This window comes from Pan troglodytes, chromosome 2, assembly GCF_028858775.2.
Source record: "Pan troglodytes isolate AG18354 chromosome 2, NHGRI_mPanTro3-v2.0_pri, whole genome shotgun sequence".
NCBI lineage: Eukaryota > Metazoa > Chordata > Mammalia > Primates > Hominidae > Pan > Pan troglodytes.
The window spans coordinates 13740574-13767960 of record NC_086015.1 but is presented as its reverse complement, the minus strand read 5'-3'; the positions used below and the strand labels follow the sequence as shown (position 1 = coordinate 13767960).

Below are 27387 nucleotides of genomic sequence, written 5' to 3'. Positions count from 1 at the left end.
AAAAAAAAAAAACAACTATGGGCCTCTCTCCTGAGGAAAAACATACAAAGTTTCACTTATTAAGGTCTTTGAAGAATGTATGAAGAAGTGATTGGATGAACGTGTTAGGATGGGGATGAATCTAGCTGAAGCCATCCTGGTTCCCTCCCTCTTGATGTGGCCCCAGTCCTTGGGTCCCATAGTCTTCCTTCGCCAACATGCATGAGACAGAGGTGGAATAAAGATCAGCTTTATTATTGGCATGAAGCCAGAGAGGTGGTGATAGTGCCAGGCCCTCTGCAGGCAAGGAGGCGGAGGGCTTGTCAGCCAGCACCGATCCTCCAAGTTGGCCCTCCCAGTGAAGTCCAGGGTTCCAGGTGCCTCTGGCTTAAAGCAGAAGCAGTGGGTGAGCAGGCTTGCAGACTGTGAGGCATTGGATATGTGGAATCCTCAGGGCTGCTCTGGAGCTGGGATCGGGCTGGGGTTGGCAGGGGGTGGGGGCCGAGGCTGGATGTCTCTGGTGCGCATATAGGACAGCAGCTGCTCCGGGATCTCGGCCAGCACATCCTTGGCCAGTCGGGCCATGCTCAACACCTGGTTCCCCGACCGGTCAACATAGTCTCGGAATGGGACGAACTGGGTCAGGCACAGACAAGAAGAGATAAGCCATGACCAGGAGAGAGGGCATGGGGGTGCAGCAGGGAGGCTTCTTTTTTGATCCCCAGCATCTCTTTCCAACTATCACAGTATCTCCCTCTCCACATCTTGAACAGTTTTCTACATTTGCTTTCTCTCCACCCACTTTTTTTTCCACCTTTTATTCACCCTCAACCCACTCCAGTTTGGCTTCACACAGGCCATTGAAACTGCTTTTGCTGATGTCGTCAGTGGCCCTGTGTTGCTAAATCAGTCCAGTGAACAGTAATTTTTAGTCCTCATCTTGCTTGACTTCTCTTTAGCTTTCCATTACATTTGACCATAATTCTTCTGGACACGTCCCACTCTTGATACCACACTCTTCTGGCTTCTTGCTTACCTTTCTTGAAGCTCCCCCCTCCCACCACCATTCCTCTGGGTCTATTTGCTCTCTAAACCTGGTCCCTTCTCTCTCTCAGCTCTCTTCCTGGATGATTTCATACACTTCCATGACTTTAAAAATTGTTCCCTGGAAGGAAGTAGAGCAGGCCAGGAGGTGGGGAGGGAGACTGGAAAGGAGGGAGCAGGGGAGACAAGGGGCAGGGACCAGAGAGAAGGGATCCTGAGAACAGGAGGAGGCCAGAGAGAGGGAGCTGGGGCAAGAAGGAGGAGGAGTCTGTGAGAAGGGGCTGGGAGGAGAGAGAGGCCTAGGAGAGGGACTTGGGGAGAGGAGAAGAAATGAGATGTTGGGGGAGAGGGGCTGATAAGGGAGAAAAAAACAAAAGAAAATCTGTTTCTAATGACTGCCAAATGTATATATCCATCCATGACCTCTTCAAAAAATTATGTTTTATTTTTATTTATTTTATTTTTTTCTTTTGAGACAGAGTTTCACTCTTGTTGCCCAGGCTGGAGAGCAATGGTGCGATCTCGGCTCACTGCAATCTCTGCCTCCCGGGTTCAAGTGATTCTCCTGCCTCAGCCTCCCAAGTAGCTGGGATTACAGGCATGCACCACCACACCCGGCTAATTTTATATTTTTAGTAGAGACGGGGTTTCTCCATGTTGGTCAGGCTGGTTTCGAACTCCTGACCTCAGGCAATCCGCCCGCCTCAGCCTCCCAAAGTGCTGGGATTACAAGCGTGAGCCACCGCGCCCGGCCTTTATTTTTTTAATGTAGCAGAGATCAGGTCTTGCTATGTTGTCCAGGCTGGTCTCAAACTCCTGGTCTCAAGAGGCCCTCCTGCCTTGGCCTCCCAAAGTGCTGGGATTATAGGCATGAGCCGCCATGCTTGGGCCCATCCCTGACCTCTTTTTAAGGTCTAGAACCACATATTTAGTTGCCCGTATTACCGCTCCATTCAATTTTCACAGATACTTCGAACCCAATGTGTTCACAACTGAATTCTAGCTCTTTCTGCCAAATCTCCTCCTCTAGCTTTCCCCTTCCCAGCAAATGGGATGTCACCCACCCAGTTGCTTAAGCTAGAATACTGAGTCATCCTTGAAGCCCCCCTCACTCCCTGTCATCATCTAATCATCAAGTCTTGTAAAATTTTCTTCTTAAATATCTTTTGAACCTGCCACTTTCTCTCCCTCCCCACTGCTTCTAGCCAGATCTTTATCACCTCCCCTCTACTACTTCAAAGGCTTCCTCACTAATGAGTCTACCTGCCTTTTCTCTTGCCCTGTTACTGTCCACCCACCATGCAGCAGCTAGAGAGATCCTTTTAAAATGCCATCTCACTCCTCTATGTAAAATCCTTCAAGAGCTTTCCAATTCTAACATACCCCCAAATTTTGCCTCCCTCCTCACACTCAGTGTGATCCTGCTACCCTAGCTTCTGCTTTTTCGTGGATCGGGCCAGTTCTTCTGGGCCTCAGAGCCTTCTCACATGCTGCTCCTCTCCCTGTAATGCTTATCCCCTCCCTTAGGTCTTGGCAAGCTAAAGAACCCTTTCCTGACTACTGTACCTATGTTAGGTCCCTGTTACAGGCTCTCACAGTGGCATTTGCTATTCCTCTGGAGTACTTATCACAATCTAATGAGATATTTATTTGTGTGATTATTTATTGTTGGTTGCCTCCACTAGAGGGCAGGGGCCTTGGGGACCTCCCGACCTACACCACGGATGTGCCAAGGCTGCAGCAACCTTCCTATTTGTCAAAAAGGATGTATTCAATGAATGAGAAAGGATGAAAGAGTGACGGGGGAAAAAAGTAGGAGACTGAGAAGGCAGTAAGTGAAAGTGGCTCCCAACTTAGCCTCTTCTCACTGTGCCTCTCAGCTCCACAGCCTCTCCCAGGTCAGGTCTACCTGAACGATGTCCCGCTCTGCGTAGCGTCCCCTAGAGGACACGCGCACATCATCACCGTCCAACTCTTCCATTGCTGCAGAAAAGACACACCCCTCAGCTGATTGGCCTCTCCAGCCCCACCCCATGCTGCCCCCTCCCTTTGAGCTCCCCTTTGGAGTCATCAGGAGAATGCCTAATGCTTGTGATCAAGTCCTACAAATATCAGTCTTCGTTATGGAGTTATTATTATTATTATTATGCCTCCCAGGCAGTCCGTCCTCCCAGGAACCCCAGAGGGAAGTATTAGTATCATCAGCCTTGGTTCTGATAAGGAAACAGGTTCAGAGAAGGTCTGTGACTTGACCAAGGCTTCACACAGGGGTATCTACCTTGTGTCTTCTGTGAGGCAGGCCCAAGTACCCGACCCCCTCCCACTTTTCTCCTTAGTTCTTAGTCCCACTCAGGGACACCCCTTCCTACTCACCCTCAAACATGGCTGGTCCTACACCGACGATAATGATAGACATGGGCAATGAGGAGGCCTGTAGGGGAAAGAGGGTGAACTGTTGGGGCAAGCAGCCATCACCAGGGAGGTGACTGTTGGGAGACAGTTCTCTGTGTATGTGTGTCATGGTTCTGCACATCTTGTAAGCAGAGGCATTGATTTTCTCTGCCCCAGACTACTTTTTCAAGGATGTTTCTATATCAAGCAGCCTTGAAAGATATAGTATTTTCCTCTAGAGCAGAGGGCATGTTTGCATACTGTCCAATATAGTTTTAAAAAAAGGTCTCCCTGGAGACCTTTGGAACAAAAGGCAAGCATGCTTACTGTCCATTATAAAAGACTCAAGTTCCCTAAGCTCAGGGTTCCTCTTCTGTAACGCAACCCACAGTGGCCGCAAGCATCATCTGTCCCTCTTCACATCATCCAGTGGGAACTGGGACTTAGAGAATTCAAGCAAATGCTAATACTCCAGCTACTGCTTTTGCTGGAAATCAAAGTCCTCTGTCTCTAATCCAAGAGTCTTGTGTCTTCTGCCAGCACCCATGAAACTGGCAGGCTAACTTGTTAGCTTGCAAGTAGGATAAAATCTCAGCCCCTTCACAGTATTGACATTACTCCTCCCTGCCAAGCCCTCCTCCTCAGACTCACGCTGACGATGGCCTCCTTGGTCTGCGTCATGTCAGAGATGACCCCATCAGTGATGATGAGCAGAACATAGTACTGGGAGCCATCAGAGATCTTGGCTGCAGCCCTGGATGAGAGGCCAAATGAGAATCCAGCTGAAAGCCAGACAGGCCAAGGGAACACCTTACCCCCAGAGCTTCCACAGCCAGTGTGTGGGCAGTGGGCAGGAACTGGGGCTTCTGAAACCCATGCTCCTTCCCCAGACCTGGCAGCCTGCCACTGCCTGCATATATATATGTATATATATCCATATATACACACACACACACACATATACATATATATGAAATATATACATATACACATATATACACATATATACATATATACACATGTGTATATATACACATATATACATATATACACATGTGTATATATACACATATATACATATATACACATGTGTATATATACACATATATACATATATACACATATATGTATATATACACATATATGTATACACATATGTATGTACATATATACACACATATGTATGTACATATATACACACACATATGTACGTACATATATACACACACATATGTACGTGCATATATACACACACATATGTACGTGCATATATACACACATATGTACGTGCATATATACACACATATGTACGTGCATATATACACACATATGTACGTGCATATATACACACATATGTACGTGCATATATACACACATATGTACGTGTATATATACACACATATATGTACGTGCATATATACACACATATATGTACGTGCATATATACACACATATATGTACGTGCATATATACACATATATGTACGTACATATATATACACATATATGTACGTACATATATATACACATATATGTACGTACATATATATACACATATATGTACGTACATATATATATATATATCCATACACACACATTTTTTGTTTTGTTTTGTTTTTGAGACAGAGTCTTACCCTGTTGCCCAGGCTGGAGTGCAGTGGTGTGATCTCGGCTCACTGCAACCTCCACCTCCAGGGCTCAGGTGATCCTCCTGCCTCAGCCTCCTGAGTAGCTGGGACTACGGGTGTGAGCCACCACACCTGGCTACTTTTTATATTTTTAGTAGAGATGAGGTTTCACCATGTTGGCCAGGCTGGTCTCAAACTCCTGACCTCAAGTGATTCGCCTGCCTCAGCCTCTCAAAGTGCTGGGATCACAGGCATGAGCCACCGTGCCTGGTCTGCCTTCAGTAATATTTATTGAGCACTTACTATGGTAGACACTGGAGATACATGAGGAGAAAAAATAAATCCATCCCAGCCCTCTGGAGTGAGGCAGACATTAATCCAGGAATCACACAAAAAAAGTGTAAAATTACCACTGTGATGAGTGCTGTGATGGAAGGGACACTGCTATGACGGTACCAGAGGGGATCCTGGCCAGGTGCAGTGGTTCATGCCTGTAATCCCAGCACTTTGGGAGGCCGAGGTGGGCGGATCACTTGAGGCCAGGGGTTTGAGACCAGCCTGGCCAATATGGTGAAACCCTGTCTCTATGAAAAATACAAAAACTAGCCAGGCTTGGTGGTGGGTGCCTGTAATCCCAGCTACTCGGGAGGCTGAGGCAGGAGAACCGCTTGAACCCAGGAGGCAGAGGTTGCAGTGAGCCGAGATCACACCACTGCATTCCAGCCTGGGTGACAAGAGCGAGACTCCGTCTCAGATAGATAGATAGATAGATAGATAGATAGGATCCTGATGTGACCCAGAAGGTAAGTGAAGGTTTCTTTAAGGAAGTGATGTTTGAGGATAGAAAGGCTAAATGAAAGAGGAGGATCTTTCTAGGAAGGGGGAACAGCAAGGAAAAAGGCGCTATAGTGGGACTAAAGGACAACTCCCCTGTGTGGAGGTCAGAAATTGAGGGAAGCAGAGTGGGCCATGTGGCTGAAGAAGCACAGAGCTTAGACCGCACAGGGATTTATCAACCCCTGGCAAGATTTTGATGTTTATATATGAGCGAGAGCAAAGGCTGAAGGCTTCCTTGCTTCCCTCTCCCCCACATTTCTTCTCTCTCCCTTCTCCCCTCTGCCAGCCACATCTCATCGCCTGGGCTGCTGGGCCCCATGCAGTCCTCCCCCTGCCAATCTAACAGCTGCTTCCAGAGCTCCTTTTCCTTCTCTCACTAGTCTTTGAAGCCAAGATTTTTTTTCCACCTGAAAAGGACTTCAGAAGTCATTGAGTCCAGTCCCTTTATTTTTGCATATTCAAAAAAAAAAAAAAAAAAGACCTAGAGAGGGCACAAAGGTAGTGGGAGACCCTGGTCTCTTGACTTCCAGTCTCCAGTCCTGTGCGGACTGGAAAGGATGGAGCTGTGGCTGTCCAATAAGGTAGCCTTAGCTGCATGTGGCTATTGAAATTTAAATTAATTAAATAGAGTTAAACATTCAGTTCCTTGGCCACCCTAGCTACTTTCAAGTGCCCTATATCCATATGTGGTTGGTGAGTACCATATTGGCCTGCACAGATACAGAACTTTTCCATCATTGCAGAAAGTGCTATTGGACAGTACTGTATTGAAACCTGATCTCAAAATGTGAGGAAAGGCATGGAGAGGGTGTAGAATTATAAAATAGCTTTGGGGACAGGTGGGGTGGCTCACGCCTGTAATCCAAGCACTTTGGGAGGCTGAGGCAGGAGGATCACTTGAGGCCAAGAGTTTGAGAACAGCGTGGGCAACATAGTGAGACCTGGTCTCTACGAAAAAATTTAAAATTAGCTGGGCTTGGTGGCGCGTGCCTGTAGTCTCAGCTACTCAGGAGGCTGAGTCAGGAGGATTGCATGAGCCCAGTGAGCCGTGATGGCACCACTGCACTCCAGTCTGGGAGACAGAGTAAGACCCCAACTGAAATAAAAATAAAAGTAAAATAATAAAATAAAATAATTTTGGCTCAGTTTGCCCAGGGCCCAGAGTGGGAGTGGGTCATGATCCTGGTTTTTTTCTTTTTTTTTTTTGAGACAGAGTCTCGCTCTGTTGCCCAGGCTGGAGTGCAATGGCACAATCTCAGCTCACTGCAACCTCTGCCTCCTGGGTTCAAGGGATTCTCCTGCCTCAGTCTCCTGAATAGCTGGGATTACAGGCGCCCACCACCATGCCCGGCTAATTTTTATATTGCTAGTAGAGACGGGGTTTCACCATGTTGTCCATGCTGGTCTTGAACTCCTGACCTCAAGTGATCCACCCGCCTCGGCCTCCCAAAGTGCTGGGATTACAGGCATGAGCCACTGCGGCCAGCCATGATTCTCCTTTACATCCCCTACCCACTTCCTGAGTTCTGGCCCCAGCCTCCTCAGAGACCTAGCTTGGTACCTTTTCCTGTCACTTACTCATTTCATAAACAGCAATTGCATACCTACTGTGTATCAGGCACCACGCTGGGTGCTGAGCATGGAGCAGAATAGGATATTGTCCTTGGGGAGAGAGAGGATTAAACTACTAAAATGTATTGAGGTTAGGGCTTTGAGGATGTAACATCTAACCTAAGTACCTGAAAAATGGGTTGGGTTTAGCCAGGTGGTGATGGCGGTGGGAAGGTAAAGGGAAAAGTGTTCCAGAGAAAGAGAATGGCAAGTGCAAACCACGAGGAGTTACATGTAGAACTACAGCGGAGAGGCTGGACCTGGTGGCTCACATCTAAGATCCCAATGCTTTGGGAGGCTGAGATCAGAGGATCCCTTGAGCCCAGGAGTTTGAGACGAGCTGGGCAACATAGCGAGACCCTGTCTCTACGAAAAAATAATAAAATTAGCCTGGCGTGGTGACATGCACCTGTGGTCTTAGCTACTTGGAAGGCTGAGGTGGGAGGGAGGATCGCTTGAGCCCAGGAGTTCAAAGCTGCTGTGAGCTGTAATGGTACCACTACACTCCAGCCTGAGTGACACAGTGAGAACCTGTCTCTTAAAAAAAAAAAAGAACTGTAGAAGACAATGGGCATCATGGAAGGGTTTGGGGGCACAGGAGGTACATCTTTGGTTCTCTGTAGATGCCTTGCATTCTCAAGGCTGTTTTTATCTGGAAGTTAGCTGAGAAAATGGGTGAGTGGCCAGAGGAGGCCAGTCTATGCCTCACTTGGCTGTAGAGTGGGAAACAGCAGAGTCCATCGTGATCATCAAAATCACAGAAGTACACTTGACATACATGATCTAATTTAATCCTCACCACCATTCTATAAGGTAGGCGCTTTAAAAGTTCCTATTTTTATGGCCGGGCGCAGTGGCTCATGCCTGTAATCCCAGCACTTTGGGAGGCCGAGGTGGCGGGCGGTGGGGTGGATCACCTGAGGTCAGGAGTTCGAGACCAGCTTGGCCAACATGGCGAAATTCTGTCTTTTCTAGAATACAAAAATTAGCCGGGCATGGTGGTGCGCACCTGTAATCCCAGCTGCTCATGAGGCTGAGGCAGGAGAACTGCTTGAACCCGGGGGCAGAGGTTGCAGTGAGCTGAGATCGTGCCACTGCACTCCAGCCTGGGTGACAGAGTAAGACTCCATCTCAAAAAAAAAAAAAAAACTAAAAACAAAAAACAGTTCCTATGTTTAAAATGAGGAACCTGAAGCTTAGAGACATTAAGTAACATCCCCAAGGGGTTATGAAGCTGGGGTCCAAGCCCATGCCTGACCAGCTGAGCCTGAAGCTGGAGCTCTTGATTCTCTCCCTCTCTATCCCCAGTCCATTATCTGGATAGTCCTCTGTACACAGTGCGCACTCTAGTCATATTAAACTCTTCACTGTTTCATGAACTTGCCCCTTCATGCCTCTGTTTTTCATATGCCATTCCTTCTACCAGGCCTACTCTGCTTCTGTTTCTCTCACAAAGTCTACCTCATCCTCTAGACCCAGCTGAGCAGTCCCCTTTATGGTACTGGAGCCTATGCCCTACCCCCTCCCTCTAGGATACTGCTCCACCCACCAAGATGGGCTGTCTGCTCCTCTAAGTGGGTTCTCACTGCATGATCTGCTGGATAAAGCTAGATGACTATAAGTACACTTAAAACACCTTTTTTCTCTAAATTAAACAGGGATGCAATGTGAGAAGAATATAAAATTTGCATGAATTTTTAAGATGAAATACGGAAACTTCAAAGACATTTTCAGCCTGACTGCTTTCAGCTATGCCCCCAGATTCCCCCAGAGGGACGCTGTCGCTTGCCTTTGCCGACAGGCGACTTGCTAGAAAAGTCTGGGAAGCTCTGGTCTACAGAAGGTAATGATTTATTTATATTTCTGTCTCCTGCACCAAGGCGGGAGCTCCCAAGGGGAGGGACTAGATCTGATTCATCTGTGAATCTTCAGTGCCCCAGCAGAGAACTGAGCACACAGCAGATGCCCTTTGAATAGTAATAATGATAATAATAGTAACAGTAATAGCGAACACCTGTAGTATTTATGATGTGGCAGGCACTGTTCTAGGTGCTTGACATATATTAATTAGTTAGTCCTCACAACAACCCTATGAAGTAGACATTGTTACTTTCCTCATTTTACAAATGAGGAATAAGGCGCAGAGAGGTTAAGAATCTTGACCAAAGCCACAGCTAGTGAGTGATAGAACCAGAGTGTTAACTTGGCTAGTCTGGCTCCCGACACCACACTCAATGGTGCATTGCCGCTTTACTGAATGTTTACTAAATGAATGAATAAATTTTGAATTAGTGTAGTTGCATAAGATAATATTTAAGAAGTCAGCTTAATAACAACAAAAACATGCTCAGGTTCCAGTATTAGTGAAAAAAAAAATCAGTAGTGAAATGTTATACGTATAATAATTTGACTATAATTATGGATACATAAGGAAAAGAACTGTATATACATCCACATTCCATGGGCAGTATTCAGGGTGATTTCTTCATTTCTCTATTGAAATTTTCTACGGTTATGATTAAAGAATCTATTATCATTACTGCAAATTAGAAAATAAACAAATCTACTAGAATTAATACCTGAGTGATGAAATAATCTGTACAACAAACCCCCACGTGTCACATGTCTCAAGTTTGTTATGTAACAAACCTGCACATGTACCCCTGAACTTAAAAGGAAAATTAAAAAAAAACAAATCTTCGCTAGGGGAAAAAGTCTATGGACATATAAATCTCACTGAAATCCTTTCACTTTTATTCCCTTTTTGTTTAATCTTTTTACTTCTGAGCTTTCTGAGGGGCTTTGTGTTAGCTGGGTTTCTTCTGTTTACTATAAAGTGGGTTTGCTTATTTTTTGTTCAATCAAATAATCTTTTTCTTTTTTAAGGTCAAACAGAGCTTATTTATGTTTATTGACATATGTTTGATTTTAGTTCTGTCATTTCATAAATTCGTTTTAAGTTTATTTTAATACCCTCTGGTTTTTTAAGCCATTTGATGTATGATCTGGGTTTTCTTTGGTTTGTGTGTGTGTGTGCATATATATATATATGTATGTATATATGTGTGTATATATATGTATATACGTATATATATATGTATATATGTATATATATATATGTATATATGTATATATATATATATATATTTTTGAGACAGAGTCTTGCTCTGTCGCCCAGGCTGGAGTGCAGTGGTGTGATCTCGGCTCACTGCACCCTCTGCCTCCCACGTTCAAGCAATTCTCTGCCTCAGCCTCCCAAGTAGCTGGGATTACAGGTGCCCACCACCATGCCTGGCTAATTTTTTTATTTTCAGTAGAGACGGGGTTTCACCATCTTGGCCAGGCTGGTCTTGAACTCCTGACCTCATGATTCACCCACCTCGGCCTCCCAAAGTGCTGGGATTACAGGTGTGAGCCACCACACCTGGCCTGCTTTGTATATTTTTATTCTGAAAATTTGGACAGTCACTCATCTAGTTTTTAACTTATCATTTATTGAGCATGTACCATGGGCCAGACACTGTGCTAATACTTGTTACACTATTATCTAATTTTAACCTTGCAATAACTCTATAAGGAAGCTGCTATTGTCGTCCATTATTACACCACCTTACAAGGATGAAGTGGATGCTTAAAGAGGCTAAGTTGCTTCAGGTCAGATGGTTAGTGAATGGTGGAGCTAGGATCACACTCAGGTCTGATGCTAAAACCTATGCCTTCACCACAGTGCTGTAGGCTCTTCTCTCTCTTACCCAAACTCAAGCCCTGGGTTGTCATTCTCAGGCAGTGGGGTTAGGGTCATTTGCTGACACCCTTTCTGCCGCATAATAAGGTACAGTCATCCCTCAGTATCCACGGGGGATTGGTTCCAAGACTCCTGTGGATACCAAACTCCCCAGATATTCAAGTCCGTCATATAAAATGGTGTAGTGTTTGCATATAACCTATACACATCGTCCTGTATACTTTAATTTTTTTAATTTAAATATTTAATTTAAAAAAATGAGCCAGGCATGGTGGCATATGCTTGTAATCCCAGCACTTTGGGAGGCTGAGGCAGGTGGATCACTTGAGATTGGGAGTTCAAGACCAGCCTGGCCAACATGGTGAAACCCCGTCTCTACTAAAAACACAAAAACGAGCCAAGTGTGGTGGCATGCGCCAGTAATCCCTGCTATTTGGGAGACTGAGGCAGGAGAATTGCTTGAATCTGGGAGGCGGAGGTTGCAGTGAGCCGAGACCATGCCACTGCACTCCAGCATGGCAACAGAGCAAGACTCTGTCTCAAAAAAAAAAAAAAAAAAAAAAAAAAGAGATGGGGTCTCACTAAATTGCCTAAGTTGGTCTTGAACTCCTAGGCTCAAGTGATCCTCCTGCCTCAGTCTCCCAAAGTGTTGGGATTACAGGTGTGAGCCACCATGCCTGGCCTCTCCTGTTTACTTCAAATCATCCTAAATTACTTAGAGTGCTCCTGACTATCCTTGGGGAGTCAATCCCTTATGTGGGTCCCCTCATTTCCCCCAGCTTCCACCCAGTTCCCTTACCTGGCCACTTGGTTGATGACAGGAGCAAAGTAGGTGGGCCCATAGAGCTGCACTGTGCGCAGGCTCTGGAAATAGCTCTCCAGCACACCCTCGATGCCCGCACAGTTGGGGTCCTCATCATTGTTGTTCTGTCAAAGAATATGCCCTGCCAGGCTGAGCCCATGCAGGGTACATGCAGGAGTGCTCTGATTCCAGCTCACTCCTTCCTTTTTCCATCAGTCCCTTTCATGCTCCCCTCCAAACCCAGCCCTGCTCCCCTCCCTGCTCTGCTATCCTCTCATAGCTTCCTGTTCCTCTACATGCCCTTTGAAGAAATGTAAACAGAACAAAATCATCAACTTGGGTGAACCAGATGCCAGGGCACGGAGGGTAAGCTCTGGCCAATACCATACCAGGGGGAACTGGTGGGAGATCCGTCCCTCTGGGGGCAGCTTGGCCCCAAAGCCATAAGCTGGGAAGAGCTTATCACTGTCATAGTCCTGGATGATCTCTCCCACTGCCTTGAGGGCCATGGCATAGGCGCTGAGCTGGTAGGGACTCATGTAGTGCAGGGAGGTAGGCTGCAGAGGATTCCCTGTAGGGACACAGGAACCCCAGCCTCATGATCATCTGGATCATCCATCTGTTCACCTGCTTATCTTTGTGTGCATTCATCCACCTATATCCATTTATCTGCCCTCTACCCATGTCCTCCCTCCTTATTTTACCCAATCATCCATTTGTTCATTTATCCATCTATCCACCCACACATCCCTATATCTATTCATCCATTTACCTACCTACTCACACATCCATCCACCCATCTACCTAGCCATACATCTATCTTTCAGTCTACTTATACATCTTTATCCACCAATCTCTCCATTCTCTTATGCAGCTATCCACTTACCCACTCATCCATCCATCAGTCCATCCATCCATCCATCCATCCACCCATCTCTCCATTCTCTTATGCACCTATCCACTTACCCACTCATCCATCCATCAGTCCATCCATCCATCCATCCATCCACCCACCCACTTGTCTACTTGCCATTTTTCTTCATTTTCCACCCATCTATACAACAGTATTATTTTATCCATCCGGCTAGCCAGCCCTCTCCATTCCGTTCATTCTCTTGTCTATTCTCATATGGATCTACCCACTCATGCATTTCCCCTAATTACTTGTTATTTCCCCAACTTAAACTTTAGTCCATTTGTCCACCCACATACCCATCGATGCATCTACTTGTCTAACCTATTATACTCACCAACCCATGTACCCACTCCATTTGTTCATGGATCTATGCATCCATTCATGACTCACCACCTGTTCACCTCTCCATCTCTCCTTATACCCCCTTTCTCTCTCATCCATCAGCCTACTCATCCACCTGTTGAGCTATATATCCTTTCAACCCTCTATGATCCATCTACCCATCTATTTTTCTGCACTCTATTTTCCTGGCTGGCTTTTGCCTAAGTTTGGGTTTCTTGGGTAGGTAAACTCTTATCTCTAGGTAGGAATCCAGGCCAACTCCTAATGACTCCCTTAGAAGTGCCTTCCCACCTCCGCCTTTTTCACTCATCCGTGTCTCACCATTGGAAGCCGTGAAGTCAATAGCTACTGTGAAGTTCAGCTGTGTCCTGTTGGGGAAGCAGATGAATTGAGAAGTGAGGAACTAATGATTATTACATCACTATTTCTCAAACAGTAATGTGCATATGGATCACGTGGGGCTCATGTTAAAATGCAGATTCTGATCCAGATGGTCTGGGTAGAGCCTAACAAACTCCCAAGTAATGCTGATGCTGCTGGCTCATGGACTACACTTTAGGTAACAGAATTAAATGCCTACTGTGTGGCAGGTGTATTATATGTCATTTAATTTAACCCTTACTATAGCCCTAAAGTAGTGATTAATATCCCCATTTGGCTGGGCGCCGTGGCTCACGCCTGTAATCAGCACTTTGGGAGGCCGAGGAGGGTGGATCACCTGAGGTCGGGAGTTTGAGACCAGCCTGACCAACATGGGGAAACCACATCTCTACTAAAAATACAAAAAATTAGCCGGGTGTGGTGGCGCATGCCTGTAATCCCAGCTACTTGGGAGGCTGAGGCAGGAGAATTGCTTGAACCCGGGAGGCGGAGGTTGCAGTGAGCCAAGATCGCACCAGTGCACTTCAGCCTGGGCAACAAGAGTGAAACGCCATCTCAAAAAAAAAAATCCTCATTTTACATAGGAGAAAAGTGAAGTTCAGAGAAGCAAAGTTACCTTTCCCAGGTCTGCCTGCCTCCACCAAACCAAACAGAATGTCCCCTATAGTCTGCTTGGCTTTGCCCTCTCTTCTACCTCTCCCTCTTGCCTGACTATAACTTTGTTTGTGCCCCAGTTAGGTTACTGGGGCCACCAATGAAGACCACTGGTCTGGGAGCCATCTTCCCAGGAGGAGTCGAAAGCTAAGAATGAAAAGCAGCCCCATGAAGGGAACTAAGAGGAGCAGTATTTTGCATTTTACAGAGCACTTTATAGTTGGCCAAGTGTTTTAAAGTTTATCTCCATGGTCTCACTGGGCCCTGACCATTCATAAATAAGAAACCTGGGGCTCAGAACTGGGAGTAATTTATTGCCGGGCTTTCAGCCCAGAGCTTGGCCTGTGACTCACCCTCCCTTGATGTAATCAACAAAAGTGAATTCAGAGTCCACAGAGAAGGAGAGCAGCGTCACCTGTGGGACAGAATAGGCAGCCCTGGCACTTTGGAAAAGGCAGTTGGGGTGGCAGAAGGAAGTGAGGCACATAGGGGCTTGGAAAGAGGCACGTGATGGGAGGCACATGATTCCACCCGCTCCCCCAGTCAGCCCCACCCTGTTCAACTTCTGACAGGGGAAAAGGGGAAGCTGTCAGAAACATCGTTGGATTTCCAAAAGTATATTAAATTGGGAAATACAACTTAGGTTTTTTTCTTTTATTCTGCAAAAGAGTGAAGTCAGAAAAATTTCCTGAGTGAGAAAAAAACAAAGAAAAACTTAAGTGGTGCTCCTTGTGCCCAATATTACTATTCCAAGTAATCTGTGCCCACTGTCTTGCCCTGCCCTCAATATTTGCCATGCTGTGTCAATGGGGACAGACACGGAAGGATCCAGGGAGGGCCACGGCTCTAGGGAGCACTCACAGTTCCTGAGTTGACATATTTCTTCTTCTTACATTTCTTCCGAGGGTTAAGAACCTAAGGGGAGGAAGTAACAGTGATGATGAGAAACAAAGGAAGGGAGGTCCAGACAGCACACTGGGATGGAGGGCCTGGGTGACCTGGGCAGGGCTGGAATGCTCACCTCATATACTGTGAACTGGTTCTGGGCCTTGCTCAGCTCCCGGTAGCTGGTGGTGAACTCACCAATGAAATCGTGGCTGCAATGAGGTGGGCGTGGCTAAGCAGCAGGTGCTGCTGGTTTGGAACCAGAGCTGAACCCAGTCTTTCATTCCTCCTATCCTAAGCCCCTACTTAGGCTGCAGGGCAGCCTAGTGCTGGGGCCATAAGGGAGGCCAAACATAGGGGAAAAATGGGAAGAGACAGTGTCCAGAGAGACAATTGGGGGGATCAGTTGTACCCAAGACACTGGTGTTTATCATCACCTTTCCTGGCTCCTAAAGCTACTTTGGGGTTCTCAGTGAATGTACAACATATTATTGAGAACTGCTTGGGTCAAGTACAGGAGGAGGGACCATGTGGGGCAGTTCTACCTTCCATCCCGGTCCCAGTCGTACACATCAATCTTCACCGTTCTGAAATGTAGGAGATAAACATACGCTAGGTGTGTATGATAAATCCCAGAGACACCCTCATACACTTAACCACACACATAGCATCTCCCCATCCACCCATCTGTCTTCCCATTAAGTTGTTCATCTTTCAACCTACCTCCCATCCTGTCTATTCATTCATCAGTCCGTGCCTGTACCTAACCACCTACCCCTATTAATACTACTCTGGTTAGTACCACTAATACCTTGTTTGTTTCGTTGTTGTGTTTTTTTGTTGTTGTTGTTACCACTTTGAGCCTTATTGTATTCCAGACATTTTTCTCAGCACATTCACAGATTGTCTCATTTAACTTAACAATCACCCTATATAAAGTAATTACTATTATTATTATTTTGGGATAAGGAAATTGAGGAAAAAAAGATGAAAAGGCAGATGAACAAATGAATAAGCAGATACATGGATGGATCGTTGGATGGGTAAACTGGTGAATGGTTGGATACGTATGTGGATGGATATATGAGTGAATTGATGGGTGGGTAGAGGGGCAGATAAATGAATGGACAGCAGAAGAATGGATAATTGGACTGATGGGTGGATTTGTGGCTATACAGATGATGGGTGATTAACGGATGAATGAGCTGATGGATGGGTGGGTGATAAATTGGTAAATGAGAGTTTGATGGATGACTGGGGAGGCAGGAGGATGAATAGAAAAGCAGGTGGAATACAAAAAGATAAGTAGAGTGACAAGTGGATTGATGGTTGGATAGATGAATAGATGGCAAATGGATGAACGGATGGATTTATAGGTGAATTAGTTGATGGATGGGTATAAATTAGATGGATAGGCCAACCAAATGAATGAGTAAATGGGTAGTATAAAGACTACCCATTTTGGGATAAGGAAATTGAGAAAAAAAAGTAACTTGGCTAAGATCTCATAGCTAGTAAATGACTGAACTGAGATTTAAACCCAGGCATCCTGATTCCAAAGACTTTGTTCTTAACTGTCATGCCTAAATCATTCCATATGTCTACCTATCAGTATATCAGCCCATTCAACCATCCGTCTATCCATCTAGCTACCTATTTACCCATATATTTGCCAGTCCAATTACCTATCAGTTCATCTCTTTAGCCACCTAACTATACATCTAGCCATTCACTGACTCACTGAGGCATGCAAGCATCCATCTGTCTGTCTGTCTACCAACTATATAACATCTATCCATCTGGTTATCCATTCATCAGCATAACCATTCATCTACTCATCTATGTGCCCATCCATTCTTCCACCTTCCACCTACCACCTATCTTTATTTATTATTTATTTATTTATTTATTTATTTATTTATTTTTTGAGATGGAGTCTCGCTCTGTCGCCCAGGCTGGAGTGCAGTGGCGTGATCTCGGCTCACTGTAAGCTCCACTTCCCAGGTTCTTGCCATTCTCCTGCCTCAGCCTCCCGAGTAGCTGGAACTATAGACGCCCACCACCACGCCCGGCTAATTTTTTTTGTATTTTTAGTAGAGATGGGGTTTCACCGTGTTAGCCAGGATGGTCTCGATCTCCTGACCTCGTGATCTGCCCGTCTCGGCCTCCCAAAGTGCTGGGATTACATGTGTGAGCCACCGCGCCCGGCCCCTACCATCTATCTTTATACTACCCATTTACTCATTCATTTGGTTGGCCTATCCATCTAATTTATACCCATCCATCAACTAATTCACCTACAAATCCATCCGTTCATCCATTTGCCATCTATTCATCTATCCAACCATCAATCCACTTGTCACTCTACCTATCTTTTTGTATTCCACCTGCTTTTCTATTCATCCTCCTGCCTCCCCAGTCATCCATCAAACTCTCATTTACCAATTTATCACCCACCCATCCATCAGCTCATTCATCCGTTAATCACCCATCATCTGTATAGCCACAAATCCACCCATCAGTCCAATTATCCATTCTTCTGCTGTCCATTCATTTATCTGCCCCTCTACCCACCCATCAATTCACTCATATATCCATCCACATACGTATCCAACCATTCACCAGTTTACCCATCCAACGATCCATCCATGTATCTGCTTATTCATTTGTTCATCTGCCTTTTCATCTACCCATTCACCTACCATTCCATCCATCAGTCGATCCATCCCTGGATAGTCCACCTATCCATCTGTGTGGCTATCCATCTGCCTGTCCATCCACCCAACCTCATGCCCCAAACTCTGTCTCACTGAGCAGGACCCTCCAACGCTATTACGATACTTCTACTATCATTCTTGGGCCCAGGAACCACACTGGCATGTCATTGGCTCCTTACTCCCCAGCTTATGCTGGAGCCAACCTGTCATAGTCTCCATTGCACAGAGCCCGCACAGGGATGCTGAAGGGCTGCCAGACAGGATTCAGCGTGTTTTTCACAACCTCTGTCTTGTGGCAGATGGTGAACCTGGAGGGGAGTGGGAAGAATTGGTATAATTTATCTCGTGCCCGGGGTAGGACTGAATCCAGATGCTCTCAGAGATTCCCCCACTTGTTAAGCACATGGCCCACCCCAGCCTAACAGCCCTGATGGCAGTGACTCACGTGCCATCCTCATTGCTCCTGTAGAACACAAGGAAGGGGTCTGATTTCCCAAAGAAGTCCTTCTTGTCCAGCTTGTTTGCACACAGCTGCATGGTGGCAATGTCCTAGGGATGGATGAAGTTGGGCTGATGACACCCAAATTGTCCATAGCCTTCAGACAGTCCATTAAAGGGTTTATGGGGAGAGAAGGGAGCTCCTGGGTCTAGCATGTGGCCCTTACTGACCCGACAATTGCTAAGCTCTTCTGCAGTCAGCAATATGGTCCCACACTTCTTGCCTGGTACACCCCTGGAAGCAGAAAAAGCCTCTTAGTGAGAGGAGGGAGGGTAGGCAACAAGGATTGAGTGGCCAGTCTGGGGTTAGGTGGGCCAGGGGATTCAGTTTGCCATTTACTGACAGTCCCTTCTGTCTTGAGTGCCTTCTGGTGAGGAAGGGCCTCACTTTGACTGGGTGGGGTCTGCAGTCTGGTGAAAAGGGGTTAGAACAGCTTAGGTGAACATCTCACAACAGTAGCATGAGAAAGACATGGGATTTAGAGTCAGTGGATTTTATGATTGTTAAGCTGTGTGACCCTGGGCAAGTTATTTACCCTTCCTCAGCCTTAGTTTTTTTCTCTATGAAATGGGAATCATGATGAATTGTCAGGGCTGTGAAGAGATCTGAATGAGTGCATGGAAGGAAAAGCAACTCGCAAGCCTTATAGATATGAGCTGGTTGTAGTCTTCAAAGCTGACTTGGTTCTTACTATATGCCGGGTGCTGTGATAGATATGAATTGGGCAACTGGCTCTCTCCAGCTCTGCTAGACTGCCCGCAGGGAGCTTTGGGGGCGGGGGTAGGTGGAATGTCAATGCCAATAGGTAAGTAGAGTGGGTTGTAGTGATACTGAATGAGGCAGAAGAATTTCTGTGCAGACCCAGGGACAAAAGGGCTAGCTTGTTAGGTCAAAGCTGATGTGCTTTCTGAAGACCATGGAGAGGGAGATTTAAAAGACAAGGGAAACTTTATCCTTTCCTGACCCTAGAAGGAACACTTCCATGTGCTTGAATGGTGCATACGAGAACCCCCATCCCCAGCAGTAAGAGACCTTGTTGATAGGGGCCTGTGAACCCTGATTCCCAAAGGGATCCAAAATGTGGCAGAGAGAAAACTAGGTCAGGAGGGTCCTGGGTTCCAGTCCTGGCTCTAACTTGCTATGTGATTTTCCCTATCCTTAGAATGAGAGTTGAACTATTTCTTTGGCTCCTTTGATCTTTGACTCTTTGTGCTTTGCAAAGAGGGAGTGTGATGAGAATAGGTTCTATTCGCCTACGGCCGGGCGCGGTGGCTCACGCCTATAATCCCAGCACTTTGGGAGGCCGAGGCGGGCGGATCACCTGAGGTCAGGAGCTCGAGACCAGCCTGACCAACATGGTGAAACCCCATCTCTTCTAAAACTGCAAAAAAAAAAAAAAAGAAAAAATTAGCTGGGCGTGGTGGCGGGCGCCTGTAATGCCAGCTACTTGGGAAGCTGAGGGAGGAGAATCGCTTGAACCCGGGAAGCAGAGTTTGCAGTGAGCTGAGATCAAGCCCTTGCACTCCAGCCTGGGTGACAGAGTAAGACTCTGTCTCAAAAAAATAAATGAATAATTCGCTTGCACATCCAGGACCAACAAATTGTTGATCCTGTTGCCTCCTCACTGTTCTTTGCCTCTTTGATGTTCTCCCTTACCACCTCATCCATCCAGTGTGAATTCCAGTCAGTGATTATAATAATCATTCCCTTGCATCCTGTCTCTTTTTTCCCTTCTCTCACTTTTTTTTAAGAGTTGGGGTCTCACTATTACCCAGGCTGGAGTACAGTGGCACAATCATAGCTCACTGCAGCCTCAAATTCCTGGACTCAAGAGATCCTCCCACATCAGCCTCTCAAGTAGCTGAGACTACAAGTGCACACACTACACCTGGCTAATCTTTAAATTTTTACTTTTTTAGAGACAAGGTCTGGCTATGTTACCCAGACTGGTCTTGAACTCCTGGCCTCAAGAGATCCTCCTGCCTCAGCCTCCCAAAGTGCTTCGATTACAGGCGTGAGCCACTGGCCCAGTCTTTGCTCTCACTTTCGATATATTTACTTGGCAGAACCACAGCTCTAGTTAAGCCTCACTCTGCCTAACCCATACTGCACCTGTGAAACTGAACATGGCCAGACAAAAACACAATTATGCGAACTTGTCTCATTTCAAATGCATGATGCAGACTTCAAGAGGGTCCTTACTGCTACCTCAGAGTCATACTGTACATCCCAAGGCCCTCCACTCTCCAGTTCTGGTAGATGGCAGTTTCACTCCTTCTTTCTCCTCAATCTCTAAAGCCTCCTCCCCCATCCTCATTCTCAGCCAATGACCTTGTTTCCTACTCACTGAACAAAATTGAAGCAACCAGAAGAGAATGTCCACCCACCACCACACCTACCTTGCCACCAGTATCTTCACCCACACAAGTGTGACTCCTACAGTTGCTATAAATGAACTGTCCTTGTGCCTATTTATCCCTCCACTGTGTACTATATTTCATACTGTCTTGTCTGCACGAGAACATCACTTCAGTAATGCTCACCTCTTTTTATTACATCAAGTTTTCAGTTTCTACTTGGTCATTCCCATCAATATGTAAATGTAGTATAATTTTCCCTTTTTTTTTTTTTTTTGTAGAGATGGAGTCTCACTATGTTGCCCAGGGTGATCCTGAACTGGGCTCAAGTGATTCTCTCACCTCAGCCTCCAGAGTAGCTGGGATTACACTATGCCCGGCCAATGTAGTATAATTTATCTCATGTTAAATTTTTTTTTTCTTTTTTTTTTTTTTGAGATGGAGTCTTGCTTTGTCGCCCAGGCTGGAGTGCAATGGTGTGATCTCGGCTCACTGCAACCTTTGCCACCTGGGTTCAAGTGATTCTCCTGCCTCATCCTCCCTAGTAGCTGGGATTACAGGCACGCTCCACCACGCCCAGTTAATTTTTGTATTTTTAGTAGAGACAGAGTTTCGCCATGTTGGCCAGGCTGGTCTTGAACTCCTGACCTCAGGTGATCCACCTGCCTCCACCTTTAGGATGCCTCGGCCTCCTAAAGTGCTCGGATTACAGGTGTGAGCCACCTCACCCAGCCTTATGTTAAAAAATTATAAACTTGGCTAGGCGTGGCAGCTCACATCTGTAATCCCAGCACTTTGGGAGGCCAAGGTGGGTGGATCACGAGGTAAGGCGTTCAAGCCCAGCCTGGCCAAGGTGGCGAAACCCCGTCTCTACTAAAAACTACAAAAATTGGCCGGGCGCGGTGGCAGGCGCCTGTAATCCAAGCTACTCGGGAGGCTGAGGCAGGAGAATCGCTTGAACCTGGGCAGCAGAGGTTGCAGTGGGCCAAGATCACACCACACCACTGCACTCCAGCCTGGGCGACAGAGTGAGACTCCGTCTCAAAAAAAAAAAAAAATTATAAACTTATTCTTGACCTCTCTTCCTGCTTCAGCCACATCTCTTTTTCTTTTCTTTTCTTTCTTTTTTCTTTGTTTTTTTTTTTTGAGATGGAGTCTCCCTCTGTTGCCCAGGCTGGAGTGCAGTAGCGTGATCTCGGCTCACTGCAACCTCCGCCTCCCGGGTTCAGGCGATTTTCCTGCTTCAGCCTTCTGAGTAGCTGGGATTACAAGCGTGCACCACCACTCCCAGCTAAGTTTTTTGTATTTTTAGTAGAGATGGGATTTCACTATTTTGGCCAGGCTGGTCTGGAACTCTGGACCTCAAGTGAGCCACCCACCTCGGCCTCCCAAAGTGCTGGGATTACAGGTGTGAACCACTGCCCCTGGTCACACATCTTTTCTTTTCTCCCCTTTGCTGTAAAACTCCTTGAAAGATTCCTTGACTTGGGCCGGGTGCGGTGGCTCATGCCTGTAATCCCAGTACTTTGGGAGGCCGAGGCGGGCGGATCATGAGGTCAGGAGATCGAGACCAACCTGGCTAACACGGTGAAACCCTGTCTCTACTAAAAATACAAAAAAAATTAGCCGGGCATGGTGGCGGGCGCCTGTAGTCCCAGCTACTCAGGAGGCTGAGACAGGAGAATGGCGTGAACCCGGGAGGCGGAGCTTGCAGTGAGCCGAGATCTCCCCACTGCACTCCAGCTGGGTGACAGAGCAAGACTCCGTCTCAAAAAAAAGATTCCCTGACTCCTTTCCCGCTCTTCCATTGTCTTCACCTCCACCTCTCCTTCAAAACTGTGCTTAAGAGTCAACAGGGATTTTCATCTTGCTAAATGCAATGGCCAATTCCCAATCTTCATCTTATTTGAGCTGTAGCAGCATTTGATGTGGTTGGTAACTCTCTCCTTCTTGATAACCCTTCTCTTTGCTTCCATGACATCACCCTCTCTTGGTTCTTCTCCTACTTCATTAATTGCTCCTTCTCAGTCTTCTTTTCTAGGTCCAATTCGTGGAGCCTCGGCCTTTGGTTCTCTCTCTCTCGTCTCCCTCTTTCTCTCTTTTTCTCCCGTCCTTCCTCCCCTCCTTTGGTGATCTCATCTAATAGCATGGCTTTAAAGTTAACATCTAAGGCCGGGCTCAGTGGCTCATGCCTATAATCCCAGCACTTTGGGAGGCCAAGGCAGGAGGACTACTTGATGTCAGGAGTTCAAGACCAGCCTGAAAAACACAATGAGGCCCCCTGTTTCTACAAAAAATAGTTCAAAAATTAGCTGGGGCTGCTGGCATCCACTTGTAGTTCCAGCTACGTGGCTTCTTGGAAGGTTTAAGTGGGAGTATTCCTTGAGCCCAGGAACCGGAGGCTGCAGTGAGCTACCATTGCACCATCGCGCTCCAGCCTGGGCTACAGAGTGAGAGCCTGTCTTGAAAAAACAACAACAAAACCAACATCCAAGACTCATTTGCTACCTCCGCTTGGATGTCTAACATTTTACATGTTTATAAAACATAAAATTCAACATGTCAGATTGAACTCTTGATTGAATTCCTCCTCCAACTTGCTTCTCCTTCACGTTTTTTTTTTTTTTTTTGTCTTTTTTGTCCACAGACAGTCTCACTCTGTCACCCAGCTTGGGGTGTCACCCAGGCTTGAGCCCAGGAGTTTAAACTCCTGGGCTCAAGTGATCCTCCCACCTCAGCCTCCCAAGTAGCTGGGACTACAAGTGCGCACCACCATGCCTGGCTTTCCTTTGTTTTTTTTCCTACTATCTCAGTTGGTGTCAATTCCATCTTTCCTGTTGTTCAAGCCAAAGATCTTGGTATTGTCCTCAACTCCTCTTTTCCTCTCACATTCATATTCAATCTGTCAGGAACCTGTTAGCTCTACCTTTAAAATATTTCCCGAATCTGACCACTTCTCCCCTCCTTCACTGGTAGCATCCTGGATTACTGTCAGAGTCTTCTCATTGGCTCTCTGCTTCTACCTTTGGCCACCCAAGGTTTATTCTTTTTTTTTTTTGAGACGGAATCTCGCTCTGTTGCCCAGGCTGGATTGTGCAGTGGCACAATCTCGGCTCACTGCAAGCTCCACCTCCCAGGTTCACGCCATTCTCCTCCCTCAGCCTCCCGAGCAGCTGGGACTACAGGCACCCACCACCATGCCTAGCTAAGTTTTTGTATTTTTAGTAGAGACAGGGTTTCACCGTGTTAGCCAGGATGGTCTCGATCTCCTGACCTCGTGATCCGCCTGCCTCGGCCTCCCAAAGTGCTGGGATTACAGGTGTGAGCCACCGCGCCTGGCCCCCAAGGTTTATTCTTAACCCCACAGCTAGCACCATCTTTTGTAAGCCGCCATATCATGTCACTCCTCCGCTCAGAACCCTCCAGTGACTCCCGTTTCAGAGGAAAGGTGGAAGTCTGCTGCAAGGCCCTGTTAGCTCTTCAACCTCACTTCCTCCTGCCTCCCAGTCACCTGGCTCCAGTCTTGCTGGCCTCCTTGCTGTTCTTTGAATGAACCAGGCTTTTGCACTGGCAGTCTCCTCTGCCTGGAACATTCTTCCTCCACATGTCTGTACCATTTACTCCCTTACCTCCCTCAGGTTGTTGCTCCAAAGTTACCTGTCTGTGAGGCCTGCTCAACCGCACTGTTGAATCCTGCACTTCCCACTCACCCATTATTTCCAGTTCCGTTGATTCTGCTCTACTTCGTCTCTTTCCCCATAGCACTTAATATTGTCTAATCTATTATGTAATTTACTTATGTCTATTTTGTACTGTCCTCCCTGCACAACTAGAGTATCAGCCCCCTGAGGACAAGAACCTTTGTTTTGTTCACCATTGCAAGCTAATCCCCTTTAACAGTGGCTGACATAGGGTATGTATACATAGTGTTTGTGGAATGAATGAAGCCCTGGTGCCTAGAACAGGGTGTGGGATATAAAACATGCTAATGCATATTTAGTGAGTGGATGTAATGGTAATTCCTGAGGATTTGACTTAGTCCGGGGGAGCTTCCCTGTGGAGAGGGGGCTTGGAAGTGGACCTTAAAGGTTGAATCAGACTTAGAAAAAGAGTGAGGAGAGAGAGAGAGAAACAGAGAGAGAGAGAGAAAAAAAAAAAAAGAAAAGAAAAGACATATCAGGCCTGATACTGACTCGGGCAGAGCACTGGAAATTGGACTTTTCTACGAGGGTGATGGGAGCCGGTGCAGGCTCCTGACCAGGGGCAACCCCAGCCTCCACTTCTATCAGTCAGCGGCATCCTTGGGAGGGAGAATTTGGAAGCTCCCACCCCACTCCCACACCCCTTCCTATTCAGCTTACGTGAGGGTTCGCTCTACTCGGCTGCCCTGGCCTCCAATCACCTCTCCCAGGGCCAGGAACGCTTGTCCCAGGAAATCCTATGCAGGACAAGGAGTCAGCAAGACCAGAAGCTCTTGAGTGCTGAGTCCCAGCCTAGCCCCAGTGATGCTCCTGCACAGGACCAGGGCAGTTCCCAGGCGAATGAGTGGTGCAAGAGCCACGGCCCTGCATGGGCTTTAATGGAGGGGGTGTGAAAGAAGGGGTCTGCGAGCAATCTCTGCCTTGTAGTGGGTCATCAGTCCAAGCCTGTTCTCCACAATACCACCCCCACCCCCAACCTCTGCCCAGCCCCATTCAGCCTCACCTTCTGCAGGTCCCAGCAGTGGCAGCCAAGAAGGAAGAGGAACAGTGAGTAGGGGGCACAGGCAGGACACTCAGGCAGGAGGAGAGGGACCAGGAGGGTGGGTTGGGCGCCTGAAGAAGATGGGGTCTGGGTCGAGGGTTGGGAGGAGTTCTAAGAGTCGTTGAACACATCTAAGTGCCTCCTGTGCGCTCCGCCAACCCTCGAGGAAACGTTTGCTCACCGGTTTGGAGATGTTGGTTTTGGAGTCCACGTTGTACCTGGGAAAAGAGTGGAACCGGTGTGGGGTGGGGCTGGGTGGGGGAGAGGGTGGAAAGGGGTCGGGCACCGAGTCTTGGTGAAGATTTTGGGTGGAGGGATGGGCGGCCGTGGACCCGAATTCAGCTTTGGTCTCCTTTTGGGGAGGAGTCAGGGTGGGCTGAGTAGTCAGACGGTCAAGCCTGGGCCGAGGCCAAGTCAGGGGCTGCTGGGGGCAGGGTTGTCTGGAAGGGGTCGGGCCTGAGGTGGAGCTGCGATAGGAGCAGAGTTGTGGGCGGGGCCAGAGCGGGGGACGGAACTGGACCGCATCTCATAAAAGGGCAGGGCTCAGGCTAGAGGGGGCCATTCAGAATGGGAGGGAGGCCTGCGAGAAGAACCAGGCCGGAGGCGAGGCGGGGGTGGGGCCAGCCAGAATTCCGGGCGGATCCAGGTCGGGGGCGGGCCAAGCCAGAATTCCAGGCGGGGCCTCACACATCGAAGCGCAGATTTTGCTTTTCCTCAAAGAAATAGTCGAGGACGAATTTGCGCACGAAGTCTGGGTTCAGCGTGTTATCAATCACCTCGGTCCGTCCGAACTGGGTAGGGGGGTGGAGGGTCAGCGTGGGACGTGCAGACGGGCAGGGGAATTCCCGGGCGACGCCCTGGGCCGGGAGGGGGCTCTGGGACTCACCTCCCGCCACTCCTGGCTGGCCCGGCTCTGCGTGTAAAGCACCACCACTGCAGGTGGGGGCGGGGAGGGAAGGACGTCAGGTCGGCTCCCACCCCTGGCCCCGACTCCACCCGCCCCTGAGTCGCGCCCAGACCCCAAGTTCCCCCTCCCGGTCCTGGAGCCGCCTACTGGGGTCGGACTTGGAGAAGGTATCAAGGTCTAGCAGGTTCCTAGAGAAAAGCAACAGACAGACAGAGTGGATCATCCTGGAGTCCGCCCGCCTCGAGTCGGCTCTGAGCCGGGCACTGAGAGGCATGGGGCCCGCATCGAACCTCTGTCCCCCATGGCTACCCCCAGCTGGGGTCCGCTCTGTCAGCACTCTGGACAGCACCGGAAATCGCTGTCCAGGAACCATGGCTCTGCAGACTGGACGCGAACGCACCCACACTGTCTCCAAGGGCCCAGGAAAGAGGGCTCGCCCCAGAACTTTGTCCTCCTGGGGCCGAGCTCCTACCGGATATCTGCGACCCACCCCCTGAACCCGCAGGCTGAGCCCTTTTTTCGGGGTGGGGCTGCCCAAGACCCCCCGCTTCTCGATCCCACCAGCTACTCGCCCTGTCATTAGCTGTGATTTTCCAGCCAATTTCGCCTCTCCCCGGGGGTCTAGCCCCTGCCCAGGCTGAGCCCCGCGGCTGGCTGGGGCTGGGGCAGTGCCAGTGCCTAAGCCCTCCCCAGCGCGGCCCGCTCACCGGCAGGACACGGTAATTTCAATCTTGGTGGCCGGGACGCTGCGCTCGGAGGCTCCGCCGAGAGACATGGCTGGTCGGGCGACCAGAGCCGCAGGAGGCTGCGAGACCAGGGCTGCTGGGGCTAGGGGCGACGGCAGCGGCGGGGCCGGCCCATGTGCCGCGGTGTCGGCGGCGGCGGCGGCTGCACTCGCTCCAGCCCTGCGTGCGCTCCCGCCGCTCGCGCCCTGACAGTGGCCGCCGGCG

The 27387-nt window shown here is 48.0% G+C and overlaps 1 protein-coding gene across 4 annotated transcripts; it reads right to left on the bottom strand.

Moving 5' to 3' along the window:
- Window positions 1-213: 213 nt before the first annotated feature.
- Window positions 214-27385, bottom strand: CPNE9 (copine family member 9). Of its 4 annotated transcripts, none has more exons than XM_054681447.1 (21): window positions 27145-27384; window positions 26585-26625; window positions 26417-26463; window positions 26218-26321; window positions 25712-25748; window positions 25492-25617; window positions 25149-25225; window positions 18601-18664; window positions 18377-18480; window positions 18135-18239; window positions 15760-15801; window positions 15351-15426; window positions 15191-15244; window positions 14683-14744; window positions 13616-13662; window positions 12426-12607; window positions 12034-12161; window positions 4066-4168; window positions 3397-3454; window positions 2933-3006; window positions 214-615 (listed from the first exon to the last, which is right to left on the bottom strand). In XM_054681447.1, the coding sequence occupies exons 1-21, from the start codon at window positions 27210-27212 to the stop codon at window positions 430-432; spliced, it is 1785 nt and encodes a 594-aa protein (XP_054537422.1). In that variant the 5' UTR covers window positions 27213-27384; the 3' UTR covers window positions 214-429. The 4 variants fall into 4 exon arrangements, with proteins under 4 accessions (XP_054537422.1, XP_054537423.1, XP_016795889.1 ...); XM_054681449.1 differs by lacking the exon at window positions 214-615 and adding an exon at window positions 2669-2772 and having other exon boundaries at window positions 27145-27385; XM_054681448.2 differs by lacking the exon at window positions 25492-25617 and having other exon boundaries at window positions 27145-27383.
- Between the last annotated feature and the right edge of the window lie 2 nt (window positions 27386-27387).